We start from the raw sequence: 23,928 nt of genomic DNA on the forward strand, positions 1-23,928 counted from the left end.
GCTGGGTGGAAGGGGCTCTGGTCACAGAGGCAGCAGAGCCCTGGCTGTGGGAATCTGATTCTGTAGCCCGCTGTACAGGTGTCTGAAGTAACCACTCAAGACACGTGACCAGAACCTGGGACAGAGCCAGTGCTGGGGAGGGGGAGTAGAACACCTGCCGCCAGCAGCCCACTGTCCCCACTGGGGCTTATGAACCAGGAAAGGCTTAAGTGGAAGTTCACATGTTCAACCCATAGGAAAACTCAACAAGGTACACAGGCCTCACTGGGTAGGTCCTGGAGAGACAAAGCTCATTCCTTTGAAAAGACAACCAGGGAAAGAGGCCTGCAAAGTGAACATGCCCCCCTCAACCCCGGGGCTCCCACACCGGCAGGGCAGGCCCCAGGGGACAGCAGCGTGTGGACCCCGAAGCACAGACCAGCGGGAGACGACTCTGGGAGAACACAGAGCAGCATCCCAGGTGCAAAGGACCCTGAGCTACAGAAAGGCGGGCACTGGCGGGTCGGGCGTGTGCCAGCTGCTACCAGGAGGCTCTGCGGAGACCAGCGCTGCTCTCGCCTGCACTTGCAAACCAGGGCAAGGATTTCAGGAGGGACCAGTTATTCCTGCGCTGTTCCATGGCTCTCTTTCCAACTCCGGTAGGAGCTGAAAGCCAGAATCTTAATTTTCCCCCCTTTTTAAAGAGCGGTGACAAATAGGAAACTGATTAATTAGTCATGTGATTTGGCGCCCCTGGGATACCGAACTCAGACTGGCTTGGGGGTACCTTCTCAGGAGCTGAAAAGGAAGGAACAGAGTTACCATCCCTTGCTAGACTCATGAGCTGCCCGAGCTGCCCGGTGAAGCCAGAGAATAAAGTCCCTGATGCCCCACCTCACTTCACGGAGCCTGGCAACTCAACTTCCTGGTCGGCACAATGCAGTAATTCCACTTGCTACGAGTACCGTGTTATTTACTCAAATAAATCCAAGAAGATACACATTCAGACATTGCTTCCATTAGTAAAATGGCGCAGTATGCAAATAATTTGTGTGTTTCAAAAGCACAGCAACAGAACTTCCTTATCGGGAGACATCAGGTGTTTTGAGAAGCAGATTAAGTTGAAGCCCTCCTTGTATGTAAGGACTGCGGAAAGTGAAGAAAACCAAAACCCCTTCTTCAAGTGTAGGATATGCTTCTGTGGGAAATGAGAAACTGGTTTTAAGCCATGTGTGGTGGGGAGGTGAGTCCAAGACATGCACCAGGAAACATGTTAGTAACATTTGCTAATGAGGAGTTACAATTTTCGAGCCTTGGTTTCAAAGCTGCCTTTGGGAAAACCCTGAGCACACACACCCGTGCTACTAGCATTCCTGCCACTTTGAGGTCTACAGTCTGCGGCCTCTTTAGAGCGAGCATGCAGTCTGAATGTCTTCTGTAGGATTTTTTAAAGTTAAGCTGGGTTAATATCGTGAGTCCACACTTCCGTAAGCCGGTACCTTCATCTCCTTCAATCCCTGCATGTATTTGCCTTCTACATCCTGAATCTGGTCCTTTAACTCATTGAGCTCCTGGGGGAAATGGCAAAAAAGGCAAATGATGTCAAAGGGAAAAATGGACAGAGACCACAAGGAAGGAGAGGCGATTCTCTGATTCTTTTCTACTTCTGGGCGGTTTCCTTATTTGAGTAGTTGGAGCAGCGATCTTCGTTTAACTTTTTTAAGTGTTAAAAGGAAAATAAGATGAATTTCAACACTACAAAGATGAAAATGTAGGTGTATCTCATATGATATTTTCACACAATTTTATCAAAGGTATGTGGCTTCAAATATTTTTACGCAGTTTTATAAAATGAGCTTCTGAAAATGGAACAGGTTAACTTACTCATACTTAACAGTTCATTCAAGCTCTTTGAGTTCTGCTCTGTGCTACACACAGTAAGATACGGAAGACAGAAATCAGCAAAGCCTTGTCCCTGCCCTTACAGAGGCCAAGGACTCTACTTTCCCGTCTCGTTCACTGCCACATTCCCAGGGGCTGGTGTCTGGCGTGAGCTGGAGTTGCAATAAATCCTTACTGAACGACTGAGTCATGCTCACAACCCCAAGACCAGATGCAGATTATGACTGCAGCCAACTCCACTTCAAGGCGGGAAAGGATGACCAAAGGGCTGCAGGAGGCCGAGGGACCACACAGGGAGGGACATTTCAGGAACAGAAGTCAAAACATTGTTCTTATAAAGCACAGGAGTTGGAAGGCGTCTGCAGGGGGACCTAGTCCCACCGGCCCTGATGCTTAAGCTCTTCTCTGGCCTCCCTGGCAAGTGCCATCCATCTGTTCAGGTAGCACCAATGGAAGCTGGGTCCCTTTCACCAGTTTTCATTACTAGAAAGCTCGTCCATGAATGAAGCCAAACCTGACCCGGAAGAGCCTCCCTGCCCTGGGTGCCCCGGAAGAGCCTCCCTGCCCTTGGTGCCCCGGAAGAGCCTCCCTGCCCTTGGCGCTCTCTCCAGAGGACACGAGGTCTGGTGACTCAGCCTCCCCTCTGCACAGTCTCCTTTTCAGATGCAACGTCCCTAGTGACTTTAACAAGCAGAGGCCCATTTGTCCGTCACACACTCAGTGTTGAGGATGTAACAGAGAACAGTGTCCACCGACTAGTGGGAGAAGGAAAGATCACTAAAATACCATGATGGGGTCTACTGAAGGCATACTACGCATATGACAGAGGGAAAGGAAGGGCACGCTGCAGGCAGAGGGCGGGGATGCGCGAAGGGCAGGGTGGTACTGTCGGGGGCAGCGAGTGATCCGTGTCCAGCACCTTCCAGTGCTGTGCCGGAATGTCCACTTCTGCTCTGTGTACAGAGGTGGCTGGGCACCTCAGGGCAGCGTGGTGAGGGGTCTCGCCCAGGTGTGCCCGGGGAGCTGAGGGATCCCAGCGCAGGTGTGCTGGCCCTACTGGGGCGGGGAAGTCAGGGGCGGCTCCTTGCAGAACAAGAACCGGGCCGGGCCCTACTGTTACTAGAACACCAAGCTTAATGGGAGGGAGGGGAGACCAGACGGAGAAGAAAGAGCTGGAACTTCACAACTTAAATCCTACTTTACTTGAAGACTGATTTTCACAGAAGGTTTCTCTAGGTCACGCGTAAGTAGAGGGTCTTACCTTGATTTCCCTAATGGAGGCCTCAGTGTCAATGGAGATGGAGGTGTCCCCGCTGCCCCTTCGAGAGGAAGTCCCACCCAGGGAGGCCAGTGTGGCTGCAGACAGGCCAGGCAGCCCCCGAGACCCCTGCAAAGTGGCAAGAGCAAATGGGATTTCAGCCCAAACCAGGATTATTTCTCAGTCTACGAGGATGGTACCTTTACTTGAACTCAGGTTCCAAACTGCAATATCTTCGGTGGGTTTGTGGTGAGCAAGAAAAAGAGGTTCATCTCGAGGGGCCTCACGGACGCTCAGGGTTTGTCTGGAGTAACCGTAAGCCCCATGGCTGGGCCCATCGTGAATTCCTTCACCGTTCCGCAGGTTTAACGTGCACACTGGAAGTGACCCCCGCCCCCGGGGACCCCAAAGGTTGTGTGTTGCCTGGTGAGCCACCCACTAGTCCTGTTCACTCCATGGTGAAATTCTTTATTAAAGATCAAGCAACATATTTTCTTGTTAGTTTCATCCATAAATTTCGGGACCCTCGTGGTTTATAGATGACACAATATAAAGCTCTACAGAAATTCCTTACCTTCTCCGTGAAGTCTTTTTCTGGTCTCTCTTCAACCTGGAGAGGAAAATGGATAAATATTAAATACTTAAAAGCATTAAACGGAGAATCTGGATTTAGGGGGTAAGATAATAATAAAATAAAGCATCAGCTTCCTTTGTGATTTTATTTTTTTATTTTTTGCATCATGTGGGCCTCTCACTATTGTGGCCTCTCCCGTTGCGGAGCACAGGCTCCGGACGCGCAGGCTCAGCGGCCACGGCTCACGGGCCCAGCCGCTCTGCGGCATGTGGGATCTTCCCCCGCTTTGTGATTTTAAACACTCCTTTGCCATGAGACTCTCGGATACGCCGGTGTCACAGCGGTGGCCCACGGGCAGCTCAGTGAGCCTGGCTGAATTTCACCGTGTGGTTTTTCAACTTTCACAACTTCCACAGGAAGATGATTTGTGAATGAACTGAACAGGATGACTTGACCAGTTTCTACATGTGTGCAGGACACAGTGTGGGACAGGACAGGCACCAGCCTCGTTCACCCACCACAATGACTATGATCGGAACGTGAGAATATGACCAGCGTTCTGGGGGCTGGAAGATGCAACCACACAGTTTTAATTTTGACTCTCACTACACTGGGTCACCAAAGAAAGCAGCGGAGCCACAGCTGCAGCCTTTCCACTGCTTCTGAGCAACTGCGTCAACGTGAAAATTCCAGTGTAAACATTTTGAGACAGACACCCAGATGTGGGGAGCTGGCTGGGGGTGGGTGACAGTACAGGAGAATTTGCTGGGTGAAAAGGGGGACCCCAAGAATTTGGCTTTTCAAAATCTTTCCTGTTTGGACTGTCTCTGAATCCTCTCTTTTCCCTCCTGCAAGCAGGGGTCTCTGCGGGAACCCCAGCAGCCTGTGGAGCCCCAAGACAGCACATCTGCTTCAACCCTATGGGAGACCCCTGTCCTGTGAGGGTCTGTTGGGGTCAACAGTCTGAGGCTGCACTGGTGCTATTTCTTTCTTTGCTTAGCATCCAACGAAAGGCCAACTTTCTCTTTTTTTTTCTTCTTCTTTTTTTTTTTGGCACATTGAGGGCTCCTTTCCGAAAGTCCATGGGAAAGGTCCCAGAGGGCGAGAGAACTCTGCACCAAGTTGTCTCCAGACTCTCTGGATTTTCCCATCATGCCTCCAATCCCACCTCCTGTAGCTCAGAGGTTCTTAAATTTGATGGCCAGGGAGTCAACTGAAGATGCCCGTGACGGGTGGGATCACACCTTTGATCCAGGAGACCTCGTGAGTGAGCTGGGGCCCTGCAGTCACCCTTGACTGTTTACGCCACAGACCACCCAGACTGCAGGTGGACAAATCCTAACGGGTTTGGGTCCAAGGCCACCGCAGAGCGGCTCGTGAACAGGTCAACTGCCCACATCGCCGTCATGCACGGGGCATGTGCGTGCAGGCGCTAAGCACAGGTCAGGATGCCGTAATGGCGGTGATTTCCTGTAAAGACGCGCACTTCCTGTCCTCTGCCCACCCTGGGCCCGTGCTGGGCTGGATGCCCACATCCTCACCATCCTGTCCCCCACCAAGAAGGCTCACTGACTGCCACCTTCTCTCCTTCACGCTCCTCAAACCTGCTTTCCAAGGGCAGGATGCCCGAAGTAACCGCTAGAATAACACAGCACAGCGTGAGAGCTCATCAGCTGACCCAGGGGATCAGATGGAATCGTACAAAATACTTGATTAATTCAAAGAAGGCGACTTCTGAAACCAGCTCTGAGCCAGGAGAGTCGAGCTCAAGGCTCTCCTGCCTGACAGATCCAAGTCTGCCCCCGGATCTGGCTCCCAGATCCACTGCATCTGTTCTCACGCACCCAGCTCACATCTGGATCTTCAGCAAGAATTTTCTACTCTCAGCTAACCAGTCTCCTTCTTGTCCTGAGGAGAGGGCGTGAAGGAGCTGCAGCCCCCAGGCCAGCGGGATGACCCGCGCTGGCCTCACTCCCAGCTTTTGCTAAATAAGCCCCTGGGCGGGTGGGGCTTTGGATTCTGGCGTTGCCTCCGCCCAGAGGACTCTCCTCTCCACTGGGCCACAGCCGGCTGGCCTCCAAGGACAGGAGATTTCCAGACACTCTTGGCCACGTGCATCCTTTTTCACTCGATGTGGCAGTCATAGCCTGTTAGATAAAGGCAGCTCACTCACTACCATGTCGCACACCGCCTGCCATTTGTTGGCACGTGCGTTTAGCGTGTGTAAACTTATATATTTATATTTTTTCAGATGTGCATGTCACACCAGCCTAACTAGATATTCTGGAACATCTGTAGATGGCCCACAATTAAGATGGTTCTATCTCATCCTCCCTGGCAGAGCCCCAGGGAGCCCTCGACCGATGTTCTGAGTCATGAGGAAGATTTTAGCATTTCAAGTGTGGGTCTCCTCTCCACTTGGGAATACAAATATTCCTGAAAATTTCCAACAACGAAGGAAAAGTTACTGTCCAGCACTTGCTCTGCTGCAGAATCCATTCATTAGATCTCCTGGACACAAGGCCTTTATTCCCTAGAATAAGTTAGTTTGCAGAACAAATATGAATGAGATGAAAATAAAGAGGGTATTTTAACTGTTGGTGGAAAGAGAAGATTCAGTTGAACAGAACATCAAGCTACCGTGAGAAGCCTGTTGCTGTTTTGCTCTGCAGTTTAAATAGTGTCTTTCCTGACTGTTCCTCAGCAATAGATAAATATTGCCCAGAGAAATGAAGCTCCAGAAATCCTATGTTCACCTACAAAGATATCCGTGCCCATAAAATGAGGACCCCACTTTCTTTTTTGTAGTATTTCTTGTGAGAAAGATGAGAACTATACACCAGACCCCAAAGCACTGGTTTCCTGGGGGCCTTTAGCATAGCTTTGTTCTGCATTGTTTCACCATAAACACACACACTGCTTTTGTAATTTGCAAAACACCAAATAAGGGAGAAAAAATCCTAAAACCATAGCTTTCTCTTTAGTTTAAAAGTAGTTTGAAAAAAGCCTTTGTTCTGAAATAGATAACGAACTCAGAATGTGAAAATTCAGGACGTGTTTTTTTTTTTTTTTTTTTGTTTTTATTTTTGTGGTACGTGGGCCTCTCACTGTTGTGGCCTCTCCCGTTGTGGAGCACAGGCTCCGGACGCGCAGGCACAGCGGCCATGGCTCACGGGCCCAGCCGCTCCACGGCATGTGGGATCTTCCCAGACCGGGGCACGAACCCGCGTCCCTTGCATCGGCAGGCGGACGCCCAACCACTGCGCCACCAGGGAAGCCCCAGGACGTGTTTTTAAGTAGAGACCACGGAGGGAAAAATTAAGCTCTCAATGACAGTTATAGCCAATCTATGCTTGACTATTGTTTCCAATCTGTATTTTACTATCAGGGTGACTGACGTTTGTGTGTTTTCTGAATGACAAGGGACACGTGTATCTGCCAGCCTTCCTGCAACCTAAGAAGTACGCGGAGCCCCATGGAAAGTGGTGCAGTTTTGGTTGGGGGAGGGACGGATTGGGAGTTTGGGATTAGCAGATGCAAACTATTATATATCGAATGGATAAACAACAAGGTCCTACTGTATAGCGCAGGGAACTGAACTATATTTAATATCCTGTGATAAACCATAATGGAAAAGAATATATATATGTATAACAATCACTTTTCTGTACAGCAGAAATTACCACAACATTGTAAATCAACTGTATTTCAATAAAACAGAAGGAAGGAAGGAAAGGAAAGAAGGAAGGCAAGGCAAGAGGAAGGGAGGGATGGAGGGAGAAAAGCCGTGCAGCAGCATGGAGCCATTGCAGCCCCACCGGATGCCACTAGATGGCAACCTGCGTCGAACGGAGTGGGACCGGCCCAGGGAGCCTTGGTCAGGCAGGGCACCCCTCACTGCCCCTAACAAAGGAACAGATAAGTAACCCTGACGGTGAGTTTAATTTGACATAAAGCATAGTACTTTATCTCTGAAAATAATATACAAAGAAACAGAATAGATGGAAGGGTTTTAAACACTGTCGTTTCTGCTGCATGATGTGACCCAGGGCATGCCGTGGACCACACGTGTCCCAACACGCTGCAGCCCACGGCAGCACGGGACCTGGGACGAGCCACAGGACCTCGTGGACATCGCCTTCTTATCCGAGGAAGGGCGGCAGCACCACAGACCTCGCAGTCTGTTAGCCTTCTTACCCTCATTTACCGAGCAATACTAAACGTTTTAGGTCAGTGTGAAAACTTTATAGTAACAGCCTTATGAAACATGCAAACCAGTATTTTATAATGACAATGGAGTGTATAAAAAGGTATCTTTTAAAATCTACGGGAGGTAGTCACTTCCAAACAAATTCTGTGAACTTTTAAATTATGGCAACTCTTCCTTTCAGAAACAAACGCTTAACGTAGCACGCTAAATATTTTGTTAATTCCAACCTTCTAAAATCGTGTCTAAATGAGCACACTATTTAGGCTCACTTAAATATAATGTCTGGTGAGGTTTCAAATTCCAAGTTTTCCGTATCACCACCTGGCTTGCCCACCTTCCTCGAGACACAGTACAGTAGGTGGGCGTGGGAAGACCCTAGCAAGGGGGCCAGGGACAAAGGGACTTTTCCTCATGGTGCCCCAAGCCCCAGATGGGAAATGGGATCATGGACGCAGTGTCATCACGGGGTCCCTCTCGAGAAACCCACTGACAGTACTGAACGCTGCTCAGAAAACACCCATTTTAAGGGTAATTTTCCTTCAGATATAAACAGCAGTGGAGGCTACCATTAGAATGGAAATTTCTGGTTTAAATCCGATAATATTGACCTCATCCTGAATGACTGGTCCTTGAACTCTTGTATTTATAATTCAAGACCTGTTTTTCCACCTGGTTCCTGCTTCCACCTCTTCACACGACACAAAACATGAGTCATTACAGTCTTTTGTTTTTCTAACTCAGATGGGGCTGAGATTCCTGTTCACCACCAATGCTTCTCTGAAAACACACTGGCGCGTGAACCTGGGCGCCACGCAGGACACCCCTGACCGGTGCTTCCGTGACCCGGCAGGTTCGCTGGGTTCTGAGGCCTGGGTGACACAGCTGCGTCGCGCCCTCCAGGTGAGGCCCTCTGCCGGGCTGTTCTCCGGGCCTGGATTACCCAGACTCCCGAGTCCAGCTCCCTGGAAGCATCCTGCCTCTTTCCTTCGAGCCCGTGCTCTGAGTTCTATACTGTATTGCGCCCATTTGCTGAGGTCTGTGAGGGGAGCAGGTGTGTTCCTTCACCACTGCAGCCCTGTGTCTAGAACATTCGATAAACACTGGCTGAATGAACGGACCCCAACTTCCTCAACAGGAAGGTTCTGGAGAAGAAAATAGGGCTCAGCTACAGAACGTGAAAAATGAGATGAGGTCCCATAGTGTATGCCCTTCTGAGATGGGGCGGGCACCCTCTCTGCTCCCCACGAGGCTGGAGGACCCAGGGGGTGGGGCACACTTTGCATCTTTGGATGCTGAGGTACCTTTATTTTCCCAAAGTGGGGCAAGCTATCATTTTCCCTCATTCTGGTTACTTTTGTTCTTGGGCAATGCTCCACTTGCCCGTCCCCTGGGGCACCAGCCTACATCCCACACCCAGAGCCTCCCAGGGCTGCCCCTGCCCCGGCTCCTACTTCCTCCCGGAGAGGCCCCTGCCCCCTGCCCTCACCCGTACCACCCCCTGGAACCATATGATGGATCACCAGGCGGGATCATTCTCCCCGAGCCATAGTGGACAACACTCACAGCCCTGGAAAACTCGCCCAGGAGAAGCAGGTTATCAACCCAAATCTTTTCTTGTTTTTGGTTTTCAAGCATATCATTACTCGTCTTTCCAGGTGGAGTTCAGGAAGTCTACGTGCCTTGGCCAGGTGTCCCCAGCCAGGAATGAGAGCTGTGACATCTTAACTTGGGTCTTGGAACTCCCCCTTCCTGCTCTGCGTCCTTCTGAGAAGCCAGGCGGGGAGGATCACTCACCCCACGGGCCTCTCCCTGGGCACCGCCTGTCCCTGCAGGCCTCCCTCCCAGGCAGGAGGACCAGGGGAGTCTGAGCACAAGTTTCCTGGCCTCTTTCCAATCAACAAGGCCAAATGCATCCACTTACACTGTTCGTCTCGCAAGCCCAAAATGCAAACTCCCAGCCCTTTCCAGTGGTGTGACCGTGCAGGCTCAGAAAAGAGAAATGGGGCAGATTCCGTGGAAGAGGACTGCGGTTTGGTAGCACAGAGCAGAGGGCTCACTCAGCTCTGTCCTCCAGACTCTCTGCAGAGGCCAGGAATGCTGCCTGTGCTCTATCCTTCAGGTGACCAGGAGCCACCATAACTGCGTGGAAGTGCCCTGCGCGGCACACAGGTGTCTCTGCCTCCTGAGGGCCACACCCAGAGGCGTCCTCAGCTCTGACGCCCCACACCCGCGTGAGGTGCCCGGATGCTGACCTCTGCTCACTAACCGTGCCAGCCTGAGTCAGCCGACCTTTGTCAATGAGCAGCTGGGTCGGGGAGAAAGGAGACGGAACTGATGACCTGTGTGTAATGAACTGAAAAATCAGCCCAGTCAAGCCCCTGGGAGTCTTGCAAACCCAGGGCTCTCCAGGGACCAAGGGACGGTGGCGGAGGTCTTGCCAGGCTCCCCAGTTACCAAGAGACCCCCGCCTCTCGTCCTCAGGCCCCAGGGACACGGGCACGATGAACGCTCACCTCTCTTGTGTCCACTAAACCCATTTTGTGGGAGTAAACTGTTGTCAGATTTAGGAAGCAGATGACAGGGGAATTCATATCTGGTTTCAGTCTCTTCCGTCCGGGGAACTAGACGTGTTGCTAGGCTGAGACTTCATTCTGACGCCCGAATAAACCCAAAGACGTCAGACCATCACGGGCGCACAGTTCCCTGCTTCGCCTGAGCTGCGCCAGGCAGGGAGCCCAGGAGGGGTCAGGCCTCAGCTTCTTCTGACGACCGTGAACTTTCGTGTTCCCCAAAGTGAGCGCCAGAGAGCGAGCATCATGCCTGAGAACGGGCCGCTCTCCGCGTCGGGTCTATCATGGGAAAACGCCGATGACTTCCGTCGGAAACACGCAAGCAAGGGCTTGAAGGCGGAGGCAGGCAGGCAGGCCCGCGCAGACGGGCGCTGCTCACCTCGGCGCTGGGATCCCTCAGCTCACAAACGCTGCGCTTCAGTCCCGTCTGCCACGTGCAGAAGAAGCGACGCGCCAGGTTTTGAACACTGAACGTACGTGATACGGAACAGCTGGATATCTTACCGTCCCTGCTTGACCGGTCCTGGCTGGAGCAGTAAGCAGCGGACTTTGTGGGGTGTCCGCCATCCCATGTTCCCTGCCCCACCCCAGTGCGGTCAGGAAGCGGCTTCTCCTATTACCCTCATTGCTGGGGGGCGAGGGGGGCAGCCTTCAATTCCACAGGGAAACAGGCTCTCCTGCTCTAATACTCGCTTGCCTCATCTATCTTTTGTTTTCTCACCCTCGATGTGTAAACGGCGGAGAGAACATTTCTCTACTAGCAGGAGAGCATCCGGGCAAGCCCAGTGACGAATGGCTCTGGCCTTGGCCTTGGAGTCGGGGAAAGCAGGGCAGGCGTGGGGGGACTGAGGCCCCCGACTCAGCAATACGGGCTCAGTCTGCAAAAGGGATCCATTCCTTTGTTTTCGTCGCCAGGAGAAGCAGACGTCTGCATTTGGTGTGAAGCCTCCTGGCTTTAAAAGGCTGCATCTAATTTTAAAAGCAAATCAGCAGCACCCCATGGGTGCACGTGTGCAAGTGGGTGACTCACCCCACGGCCTCTTCTCTGATGACCAGGAACACTTCCTGAATTTTAGACATCGATGCGTCTAACTGTGGTGTTGTGTAAGTGAGTTACAAACCACAGTCAAGTTCCAAGTTCAACCTCGCCCATCTTTGCCTTCTTCTGCCCAGGGTCTATGAGGAGGGGTCCTGGCCCTCAGTGTGGCGGCCCTCGTGGTGCAGGGCTGGCATGCACACCGCTCGGCACACGGCCCAGCCCCTGTCCACTGGACGTCCTTCCCTGGTCATTGTGTCAGCCCCCCATCCCAAATGCCCCCCAGGCAGATGTGCCCTGCCAATCCCTTATGGTCAAGAGAACAATACAGTGGCCTCATACAAAGCATCAGATGCGGTAAAACTGTCTAAGATTCCAAGGACCATGGGAAAAACACACAATAATGAGACTTAAATGATGGAGACTAGGTAGCAGGACCCCTTGCTTTCTGAAGCAGAACTTGGGTCATCTCAGGCCGGGTGACAAACAGGAGAGCAGCTCTGTCGTTTGTTTCACAGGCACTGAACAGAGGACCAACGGGACAGTGGGGGATGGAACAGAGCTAGGGATGCCGTGGCACCCGCAGGCCGATACTTTACCCTAAAAAACTGTTGGGCTCCAATAACAGATAATGTTCCAAACAAAATGTTTAAAAGTGAACCCTTCAGGGGCTTCCCTGGTGGCTTAGTGGCTGAGAGTCCGCCTGCCGATGCAGGGGACACGGGTTCGTGCCCCGGTCCGGGAGGATCCCACATGCCGCGGAGCGGCTGGGCCCGTGAGCCATGGCCGCTGGGCCTGCGCATCCGGAGCCTGTGCTCCGCAACGGGAGAGGCCGCAACAGTGAGAGGCCCGCGTACCGCAAAAAAAAAAAAAAAAAAAAAAAAGTGAACCCTTCAATCTAAAAGCATGGTACAAATGAACTTACTTACAAAACAGAAATTGAGTCACAGATGTAGAAAACAAACTTATGGTTACCAGGGTGGAAGTAGGGGGAGGGGTAGGAGGGGTAAATTGGGAGATTGGGACTGACATACACAAACTATTATACATAAAATAGCTAACTAACAAGGACCTACTGTGTAGCACAGGGAACTCTTCTCAATGGCCTATATGGAAAAAGAATCTAAAAAAGAGTGGATACATGTGTATGTATAACTGATTCACTTTGCTGTACATCTAAAACTAACACAACACTGTAAATCAACTATACCCCAATTAAAAAAAAATAAATTAACTGGGACAAATACAAAAAGAGCCTTCAAATTTTTAAATCATAAAAACAACACATCCAGGCACATGGCTACATTTCTCCCGCACTGCGCAAAGTTCCCGTCTCCCAGTGAGACCCCCATCTCTTCAGCGCTGTCAGCAGCTTCCTAGATGGTCCTTTGCAAACTGAGCAGTGCAATTCTGAGCTCACTGAATAGTCATTTTCTAAATTTGGAAGCATCCTCCCCAATCCTGCTTTTGCTTAGACCTGAAATAAATCATGGAAAGCCTTCCTACTTTCTCCCGGTTCAGGCGTTTGGAGGTGGAGGGGTCTTCTTACGGGACAGAGGAGTGAAGGGTCCAAGGTGGGGGGAAGGGAGGAAGTGGACAGCAGCAAGGGCGAGAGGCCCACTCACCACTGGGCTGGCCCGCGCCGAGCTGCCTCTCGAGGAGCTGCGGGAGCTGGACTTGAAGTGGCCGCTGTGCTCCGAGGGCTGCCCACCCAGCTGGCCGCGGGACACGCAGATGGAAACAAAGGAACAGGTCAGCGAAGATGCAAGGAGGACGGAGGCCACGAGACAAAGGCTCCGGTTAGCTGTGAGGCCAGCCAGGTGCAGCCCAGAAGGGAAGGAGAGGTTAGTGCGGCCGCTGGCCAGCCCTGGGAAAGGAGGTTGTGTCTTCCCAGCATTCGACATGTGGCCACTCAGAACACAAAACTTAATCACACTATCAAAAAACACAGAATTCTTGGTTAGTAGGAAGAAAGTAACACAGAGCATCTGTTCAGCTGGGGTGTGGAGGACACCTAGTTTTTGCGCAGAAAAGCCTCCACGATGTGGAAGAGACAGGTCTTGAGAACGTGAGCTGCCTGCCGGCACAGAAACTGAAGACCGGGACAAGCGGGGCCGGCTTTGGGGCAATGCAAAAGTTTGCCTCTCTACTATCTTTGCAAGTGAATACAAAATAAGATTTAGGGTTAATACAAAATCAGGCAAGGCTTTTTAAAGTGCCGCAGGACCTTCTATCTGGTGGCCTGCGTGTACATCTGTCTGTCTACCCATCTACCTAAACTTCCTCTCTTCTAGTAAAGGAAAACACCAGCAACTCGTGTATCTGGAGGCTATGCCCTTAACTTTGATTTGTATTCACATTTGTGATAGGCCTAAATGCATTTTCAGTTTAACAACAATAACAACAACAAAATCTTACCTTCCTATATGTGTACATATACCCCATATCCCCTTCCTCTTGCATCTCCCGTCCACCCCTCCATCCCACCTCTCTAGGTGGTCACAGAGCACCGAGATGATCTCCCTGTGCTACGCGGCTGCTTCCCACTAGCTATCTATTTTTCGTTTGGTAGTGTCTATATGTCCATGCCACTCTCTCACTTCGTCCCAGCTTCCCCTTAAGCCTGCCCGGTGTCCTCAAGTCCATTCTCTACATCTGCGTCTTTATTCCTGTCCTGCCTCTAGGTTCTTCAGAACCATTTTTTTTACATTACATACATATGCGTTAGCATATGGTATTTGTTTTTCTCTTTCTGACTTACTTCACTCTGTATGATAGTCTCTAAGTCCATCCACCTCACTACAAGTCACTTTGCTATACAGCAGAATCTAACACAACATTGTAAAGCAATTATACTCCAATAAAGATGTTAAGAAAAAAAGTATGTACATATCTGAAAAATATCATAAAAGCGGTTCATGAGACCTGAAAAAGAAAATCTTACCTTCCTCTTGAACGAGGCAGGGTGGGGGGAGGGTGGGAGGGGAGGCGGAACTCGAACACCATTTAGGACCACAGGCACCTGCAGACTGAGAAGCTGGCCTGCGAGGCCTGTGCTAACTGCCCGCTCCCTGCCCCCAGGCCCCCTGGAGGCCCGCAGGCATCATTCCTACTGCAAATTATGGGGCCACAAAACTTCAGGGGCGCTCACGATCCTTATCGTAAGTAAATACCATCGTTTAGTTTGCCTGTTTTTCCACCAGAGAGGAATTCCCCAGGGCAGAGAATTCCCCAGGGCAGAGTCTGTGTCTATTTTGTTCCCTGCTGAATCCCCAGCGACCAGACGAGGCCTGGCACACAGTAGGTACTTGAGAAATACTTGTTGAATGAACCATTTCAAGTTTAGGCTGTTAACAGCCTTGGTCAAGATGAGCAAATTCCCCAGACCCATCTTGCCTGGACTCATTCCTATGTTGGATAAATATTTATTGTGTATTTACACGTAGGTGCAAGATGCTGTTTCTGATGCACAGATAATACAGCTGTACACACACTGTGTGTAAGAATCACTGCCATGTATGGCACGTACAAGAAATCTACCAGCATTGCTAGCCTCACCTTTTAGCTTTATTGTTCAAAATAGAGGAAAACACCTAACGTCAGCACTTTAAAGCAGAAGTATTTCGCCTTTGGGTTTGCTGATACAAGAGAGAGGAAAACTTCCTCCTGTAGACAAATCCTACTGTATCCTATGTCATTTGAGTCCTGCTTTATGGTGCTGAGATATGACAGATTGTTGTCAATAAGGTTTATCTCTGACCCAGGTTTCCCCAACTCCTGAGTCTCAAATCATCCGATCTGACTTGATCATGCGGAAAAGAATCAGTGCAAAGTCTGTGTCACTGTGGTCCATGTGGCACCTTTGGAGTCGCCCATACTTTAGAGTCAGCGTGGCTAATGTGGGCTGAAGTAAGTTATTCAATAGCAAGATCTGAGTCCAGGGTCCATCTCTTATCGGCCACGAGAGCTTGAGAAAGTTACATGTCATCTATGTCATGAAGTAGAGACACTGACCACACAGGTTCTGAGGATTATGCAAGAGAATACAAGCTGGGCTTTTCTCAAGCTGTCACTTTCTGCTAGAAACAACTCTCACGGCTCCTGGACCAGCTGGCATCGGTGGTGATGACCGCTTCCCAGAGGGTCAGAACTAAGAAGGTCACTTCACACACGGCCAAGAGTCCTTCCTACAACATGCACACAGCTTACGAATGGTAAGGAAGGTACAGAATAGAAAGGTTTTGAAGCAAAACCGTTCTACTTTCAAGAACTAGTCATTTAATCATTTAACGGTCCTTTAATTGTAAACACACACTGTGTCTGAGGCTAATTTCTTGGGGGAATGGAGACGGGGACAAGCCTTTGAAAGAGGGCTCAGGACTGTCCTGGGCAGGCCTGGGGCCAGCCTGGACCCAGCTCACAGTACTGCAGGGCAGGACAGGAGGGACTCCCAAGGTGCAGTGTCCTCGCATTTTTGTGTGTGTATTTGTCAGCGGCCACAGCTCCTAGCTGCATAGAGAGCCTGGGGAGATAGCATTCCTGGGCGCGGGGAACTCCACATCCCCTTGCAGGGCTATCCTGAGGGCTGGGGGTGGGGCAGAGATGGGAAAGGATGAGAGGTCAGTGAACCTTCCCTCCCACCAGGCCTGCTGATCGGTGGCTGGCACACAGCTGATGGCCCAGAGATCTCTTCTGAGGGATTTTTATCCCAGGGTTCAATTTGTCCCATGTAATCCAGCAAACGCATGCTGTGCTCCTTCTGCAAGAGAGTGTGGTGTTAGGTGCAGAAAAAAAAAATCTTTTGATTCTCTTTTACTTCTTCAGCCTGGTGTGAGACCGGGGACGTGAGCCCTATTTTAGGCATTCTGCTGTCGGGACAAGAAGACCTTTTACCTCCTAACTCCCTAAAGCCATACCGCCCAGGCAGTTCCTACAGAAGGGTTTAAAGCACCAAATAACTGCTACACAAAAGAGCAATCAGCGATGCCAGTCACAGGGCCCCGAAGGTCAGCAATCGGCTACTTGAAAAAGTCCATCTACAGAGGCAACACTTAAAGAGAATCTAAGAGACGTACATCCCGCCAGACATTAGAAGTTCTGCTTTGGTGCTTGGGAAGATCCATTCTCTTAAAGAGTTAGGCTGCTGCCTCTTACTGATAAAACAAAATCATTTAGTTGCATTTTATCCGTCCTATGGGCCTGAGCTATTTCATCCATTAGGTATGGTTTATGAGCTTTTTAAGGGCCTACAAAAATATTTAAGAACTTGGAAAAAGACAATATAGCGGGTTCCACTGCATTAAAATTTTATGCAATATAAAATTGTTCAATGCAAGTGTTCAATTAGATGTCGACAGAAACTCATGCCACGTGGGACTGACACATACACACCACTACGTATAAAACAGATAACTAACACGGACCTACTGTAGAGCACAGAGAACTCTGCTCAATACTCTGTAATGGCCTATATGGGAAAAGAACCTAAAAAAGAGTGGATACATGTATATGTATAACTGATTCACTTTGCTGTACACCTAAAACTAACACAACACTGTAAATCAACTACACCCCAATAAAAATTTTTAAAAACTCATGTTACATCAATTATTATAATTAATATTTATAAAAACTACATTCTGAAGAAACCTGTAGGCTACCCTGGCTTACAGCCTAAGAATTCCTGAATATTCATGGCTGGAGAAACATAATAAATCATAAAGCTGGATCATTTAACCAATTGATTAAGTAGTCAATGACTTCCGAAAGCAAAATTATAAAAGCACTTTCAAGTATTTCCTCAGCCGTCGTCGTTCATGTGGGGCGTGGATGCATCTTCCTAGGATTTGTGCAGGAGCCTCAGGACGCAGAAGCATCCGCCCCTGGGGAGGGCTGACTGGGTCCAAAGCCCAGTTTCAGCTGATCCTCAGGACAGGTCAACCAGTTTCCGCACTTCCATGGGCCCAGCCCGTTTTGTTTTCCTTTATCCTTCACTCATCTTTTTCATTCAACAAGTATTTCTTGTACAACTACTACACCTTTATTGAGAAACCCTATCACTTCAAATCTTTCAAAGAGGTGAAAGGACAACAAAATAGGAAAAGGAAATTCCTTATGTGTAATATTCTAGTCCTTAAATTTGTTCATCTTCCTCGATCACCCAGAGGTGAGAATAATTTGTGGCCTGTTGAATTCCCTTTTGACTCTTTGACTCCTTTTATTATTATAAGATCACTTCATCCCTTGTTGCAGGGAAAGAGCAGATAAAACTCAATTAAGATGAATCTTTCTCCCTTTGACCTCAACATAAACTGACGAGTGAGGACATTAAACTAACACCAAAGGCTGTATGACTTACGTTATCCATGACCCTTATTACCATGGAAAACTGGGATGAGACAGTGTTTCCTTCCTATCACTCTGGTTAGTTATCTCCCAGGGCTGAAGCTGTGCTGAGAGAGTCACCCCAGGGTCATGCAGCAGAAAGCTCGGGAAACACAGAAAGTGCCTTACAGCGTGGGAACCGCAGGCACTGCTCCGCCGAGCCCCACCGAGACTGCTCTCATCCGACACAGACGCCTGTGACGAAAACAGACTGTCAGGACAGAGCACCTTTCCTCTCTCCATCGGCACCCAGGAAACACTGAAATGTAAGCTAAGGAAGAGTGACACACGCCAGGAACACATCCTGAAAAACACCACGATGGAAGACATGCAGGAAAGGCTCAAAACCACCTCCACAGGCAAAGGCTGTGCAGCAAAAAAACAGGGTCGTGCAAAAGTCCAAGTGAGAGAAGTTTCAGTTGCTATCAACCAACTGGCATGCAGTGGAACCTCCTTTAAATCTATGACTCTGAAAAATATTCCTTGCTAAGTAAAAACTTGTAAATCTAGATTTAAAACGAGCAGAGAGTTCAAATATCCTGGATTTTCTCATGGCATCCTCATAGTTGATGCTTAGAGAGTTACTCCAATATGAAGTGACTTTGTAATAAAAATAGCATGTTGATTATAGCTCAATTATCTTATAATTCTTTAAGAATTGCTAACTAGAGAACAGAACATTTCATTAACTTGAAAATCCTATGTAATCAATCACTGAGGGTAAATGAGGGTAAATAGGCGCTTACAATACCATGAACGGAACTTTAATTTCCCCTATTTCTCCTTGAGGACACAGTGGGTTTGCTGGACCAGTTATACATCTAATTCATAAGTGTGAGATCTGATGGAAGTTCAGAAAGTTATTAACAATCAGAGTGTGGCTACTTTGAATACTTAAGTTTCCTGCAGGGCATAAGTACCTGGTATTTAAAACTGGAAATTTCCAAGATAATATAACATAATGGATTAATATCTGTTAAGGTTACCAAAGCAATAAAAACCTATCTTTCTTTTTGCCAATAGACTAAGTAAATGTCGCCAATACTTTATTTCTGCCTAACAATCCTATACAAACACGTGTCTTCCCCCTTTACTGTCAACTGTCGGGAGAAATAAACCCCAGATCTGGTCAAAGGGGGCTGCCAGTGTAAGCTCCACATAAAGGGGTAATTCACCCCGAGAAGGGCTGCAAACAGGTTAAGTCCACCGCACTCAGAGCAGGTGTTCGGTGGGGGAGAGGCGCGCGTGCGTGCTGAGGGGCCGTGGCGGGGGCGGGGGGCGGTTAGGCAGAGCGGGGGTGGGGGTGGGAATGGGCGGAGTGGGCAGAAGCGGGCAAGGGGTTGTGGGAAGCACACGCACCCGGTAACTCCCAGCCGGCCGGGCAGCGCCGTACATATAGGAGGGCTGGAGGATGAAAGCAAATGGCAGGTTTTTAAACCCTTGAAAAAACAGCAACAAGTAATAGTGACAAGGTAATTATGATGCTTTTGGTGATCATGACAGCCAAGTTATTGTACAACTGTTATAAGGAAAAGAAGTCCACAAAGGCACCATGCCTTCAATAACTCTGATAGATGGAAATCCACATTGACAAGGAAAATAAACATGAGATGATTTCTAACTTTAAAAATAGTGAACTTCCCCAGAACCTCTGAAATTTGGCTATTTTCTGGGCCTCTCTTTTCAGGCATTCCTAGAAGAAAGGGTCGGGGAGCGAGACAGAATGGTGACAACGTCAACGACACCAGCAAGAGCCCAAACCCACGACTCAAAATCCCAGGTGAAGAAAGCACTTGGGGGTGTTAATACACAGGAACAGTGTGGCAGGGAGAGCCTGTTTGCTTCTATCAGAGGATCCCAGTGACAGTCTCCAAGATACAAAGGAGCTGTAGAGGGGCTGCAGCTGCCCAGGGCTGGCACGTCTCTGGCACAGGGGAACCCACACCCGAACGGAGACAGAGCCTGTGCGGGGTGTGCTGGAACACAAGGGCAGCTCGCTCGTGTGACCTGAGCCTCACCTCCAAAGAGCATCATAACCTGTTTACCGGCAGAGGCCATGGAGAGCCCAGGGCAGGGGGCCCACGAGCTGGTCGGGGAACATGCAGGAACAGGGATGAATCACTCAGCAACACCAAGGAACACGACAATGCAGGGAGATGGAAGTTCAACCTCCATAACGTGATGTGTTCTTGGAGCTCGGCCTCTGACCTCCTCCTACGAGAGCAGGACTCCTATACCTGGAGCTAAAAAGGCCAAGCACCTCGGGGACGGCCTTGTATAAACAGGAAACACAGCGGAGAACGCCTTTCTCCCCACTTTCCAAGACGGAGGAGTTAGATTATGTACAAAAGCCTTCCAAATTGCTTCCTGGATACATTTACAGGAGGAAAAAGGGGTTTTTAAAAAACAAAGGAAACCCCAAATGGGGAACAATTGCTGGAAAAGGAGGAGAGGCCCAAGAGACCAATTTTTTGGACTTGAGCTTTTGAAAGTATACATTTAATAGAGCCTCCTTTTTCCTAAACTCCTTTTTTAAAAAAATTATAAGGTCTTAAATTATTTTTGATTTGCTTTAAAAGGATGAGGAAAGTCTTAGCCAGTTAGTCAAGCCAATTGAAACATCTACTAAGCTTTGCTCTTTGGACTTCACATGGAAGAGGTTGAAGTATCCACGTCCATTTAATCAGCAATTCAAGTGACAACAGAAGGAAAGAAGAGGGAAGAATGATGTGAAAAGGAGGAGGACAGACCCGGTTTCCATTCTGGGCAGACACGGGTCTGGGAGCAAGGCCACGACTGAGAAGCCCGAAGTCGGAGCAGGAAAGTCCCTGTAATCAGAGAAAACGGGCCGTAGGGGAAAAAGGCTCACAGCTTTATTTCATCTCAAAGGCATCATCAATTCACACGAAATTGACTTCTGCAACAAGATGGGTAAAGGACATGCACTTGCAGGGAAGAGAGAATGAGGGGAAGGAAGCAAGGCAGTCCAGTTAACTGACAGAACTACTACCTGGGACTAAATTAGGACTTGAGAGTCTACACACAGGCAAAAACAGGTTTCATTAATTTGAATTGGTAGCAAGGTCAGTGGGATTCTGAAGGTCTTTCTAAAGCAAATTCTAATTTTTACAGTTTGGTGGGAAAAACTCAAAATCAGGAATTTGCAGAGATAGTAACCTCTATTCTACGTAATAAAATATTTCGTTGGAGATGATCTTGGGCTTGGTTAGGTATTTACACAATGCGCATGTGTTCAGGATTCATAGAAGACATGATAGATTCAGTGGGACATTTCTGAGACCAACAGTCTATACGAGACTTCTGGGGAATACTACTATATAAATTAGCGGTTTCCCCAAATACAATGTCCTATCCACATTAAAGGACCCTTGAAGAGGAGGCTGGCTGTTTCAGATTTCCATGTCAGCAGTATTCTACTGATTACGCAAACCCAGGGCAGCCCTTGAAAGGGATGAAGCAGTTCTGTTCAGGTAACTTGGTGGCACGCTAAGACATCTCCCCATCCTTTCGAGATCCCGTAACTTGTGCCTATCGTTCCTATACCTCGGATCAGGTGCACCAGAATGACCTGAGGGGCAGGCAAGTGGAATCCTGGGGTGCGCAGGGAGAAAGTTTCTAATATTTTAACACAAACCCTGAAACTTGTTCCAGTGGTTGGGAGAATGCCCTGGGTAGAAGCCATTTTGTCAATTAATTTTGGTGAATAATTCACATCCAAGTATTAGATAACTAACACCATGTTCTATTTTACAGAAAGTATCTAAGCTTGGAAGTAAAGTTTTCTGAATGACGAAGTGCTCTTTTCAACAGCAAAATCTCCCGCTGAATTAAGAAAATGCACACAATACACAAAAAGCTCGAGGTGTCAAAACCCACCAATCCTTTGGTGCTTACAGTTGATCTTACACTGTCAGAGTTCACATACTAGGGGAAGGAAGGGTTGGAGTATTTATTATTATGGGGGGCAGCGGTGGGAGTTTGGGGCGTGGGCAAGCTGATGGAGAGAGGGAGAAGCTGCGGCAGTGTCTGGAACGCCCCCTTCCGCCCTCCCCACGCAGCAGGAGTAGAAAGTCGGGGGCGGGGCTGAGGCACGACAGGGGTGAGGACGACGGAAGGACTAGGGTTAGACTACTGTGGCTCTACCTGGCTAGTTTCTATTTATTCTTTCTTTTCCCCTACGTATTCTTTAAGATTCAGTTGACATTCTTTTTTATGACACTTCCTGGCAAAATCAGTTTCTGCACTAGTGCGAGGGGCAGGGGGCGGGGGGGGGGGTCTGTCTTCTGTTTGACAAGTAAATGCTTCCGGAGGACCTAACTCACCTGCTTGTCTCTGTGACTTCCCTACCTAAACTAGTTCCCTTATGTTTGCTGAGTGAATACAAATCTCACCTAGGTAGGATAAACAAGGCTTACCTATTAGGGCTCTTAAATAATTGAGAAACATTTGCCTATCAAGATTGGTGTATGTTCTTAAAGGACGGGAAGGAATGTTATCGTGTGGACGTTTGGATTTGATTTGATTTTCATTCCAAGTCTATTCCATCCTTGTGAAATTGCCCCAAGTATGCATGTACCCTGCAAAGTAATGCTGCTTTCAAGAATTCTCAAGGAAAGAATTTCAGGGCTTTCTTCTTTCCCTTTTGATTAATTCCAACTACTACACAGCCACATACCTTCTTTCACCGTGCCTAACTCAACACCACAATTTGCATTCAAACATTTGAATCTGAATTCAAATGCAAGAGAGTGGGCTAAATCCGAATTAAATATATCATGTTAATTACCACCCCAAAATGGACTTTAACAGTTATCCAAAGGAAACTTCATAAAATAGACATTCAAAGAGAAAAGAGAGTGGAATTTACACATATGGGATTGCATGCTACAAAACCTGTAGTTTCTGCAGAGAGGATGTGAAAGATTTAAATGGAAACCAACCAAGGTGTCCTCTCTGGATGACGACAAAGTAGAGAATCTGCTGTCACCGCTGTAGCTGGAATTCTGAGCAGCAAAGAAGACAAGGTAAGTGATGAGCACTTCCCTCCTCTCCCCAAAGCACCACCCGGTCAAAAGGCAAATATGGAATGACACAACCAAACCAGTATTAGTACTCCAGGAACGCAGAGGCAGCTAGAGAACTGATACCCGCTACTACAGCAGAAAATCTTAACCACTAGGGGTTCTAAGCTGTGTTTTACTTTTCAGTGTTTATATCTCAGTGAGGTCGTGTGATTTAACTATTATCATTACTTAACTATTTATATTTAAATTTAGCTATTATTATCTGTAATTCTTTATTAAGTCTCATGATGGACCATCTATAACCTTAGTCTAGACTTTCCATATGACATCTCTTCTTAGGTAACTAAAATTCCATGTACTGCACGATTTTCACTCTTTCCTCAGCCCAGCACGTCTGAGGGCTGCAGCTCAGCCCCGAGGCTCCAGGGAGGAAACAAACACCATCAGTCTTGGCCATCTCCTTCCTGCCCACAGACTGGTACTTCTGACGTCTATGAAATTTCCCATTTCCCATCCAATTTTTCTCCAAGCCCATCCTTACACTGTTCCTGGAGTTTCCTGCTCCTATATAAGATGCTACATTAGAAGTACGTTACTTGGTCCTTCAATCATTATATGGGGTCACCCAAAAAGTTTGGGTTTTTGTGACCCGAACGAACTTTTTGGCCAACCCAGTATTTCTCGATTATTTATTAAATCAATTTTATATCCAATTTCACTCTGTGGTGAACAGTTTTATAATCAAGTTCTTTTGTATCTGATTTCTAGAGGCATTACTTACTCTAAACTAAATCATAAGGCACACTTCTACCGTTTCAACGTAAAAATCAAAGATTAAACTATATGGAGATATGGACGACGTAAAGCTTGTTGCCACCTTGTATGGTCACAAACATGCTGGCAACTACATGTTTGGGATGCTCTAGAGAAGGATGTAATATTGGGTAGAAGTTGGACTAAAGAATTTCTA

The 23,928-nt window shown here is 48.4% G+C and overlaps 1 protein-coding gene across 14 annotated transcripts in view; it reads right to left on the bottom strand.

Annotated features, from left to right (window-relative positions):
* Positions 1 to 23,928, bottom strand: part of LRRFIP1 (LRR binding FLII interacting protein 1) — a 146,940-nt gene that overhangs the window by 23,089 nt on the left and 99,923 nt on the right. For 6 of the 14 annotated variants that reach the window (XM_027117238.1, XM_027117218.1, XM_027117259.1 and 3 more), the window contains 3 exons: positions 13,155 to 13,244; positions 3,714 to 3,749; positions 3,143 to 3,268 (listed from right to left, as the gene is read on the bottom strand). In XM_027117238.1, coding sequence (XP_026973039.1) covers positions 3,143 to 3,268; positions 3,714 to 3,749; positions 13,155 to 13,244 — 252 coding nt within the window. Of the gene's footprint in view, positions 1 to 1,478; positions 1,551 to 3,142; positions 3,269 to 3,713; positions 3,750 to 13,154; positions 13,245 to 18,042; positions 18,109 to 19,272; positions 19,318 to 23,928 lie in introns of all 14 variants that reach the window. The other 8 variants (XM_027117278.1, XM_027117272.1, XM_027117254.1 and 5 more) reach the window with 3 other exon arrangements.

Source organism: Aethalodelphis obliquidens, unplaced genomic scaffold (assembly GCF_003676395.1).
Source record: "Aethalodelphis obliquidens isolate GAN/ISIS:26980383/991018 unplaced genomic scaffold, ASM367639v1 scaffold2, whole genome shotgun sequence".
NCBI classification, from domain to species: Eukaryota; Metazoa; Chordata; class Mammalia; order Artiodactyla; family Delphinidae; genus Aethalodelphis; species Aethalodelphis obliquidens.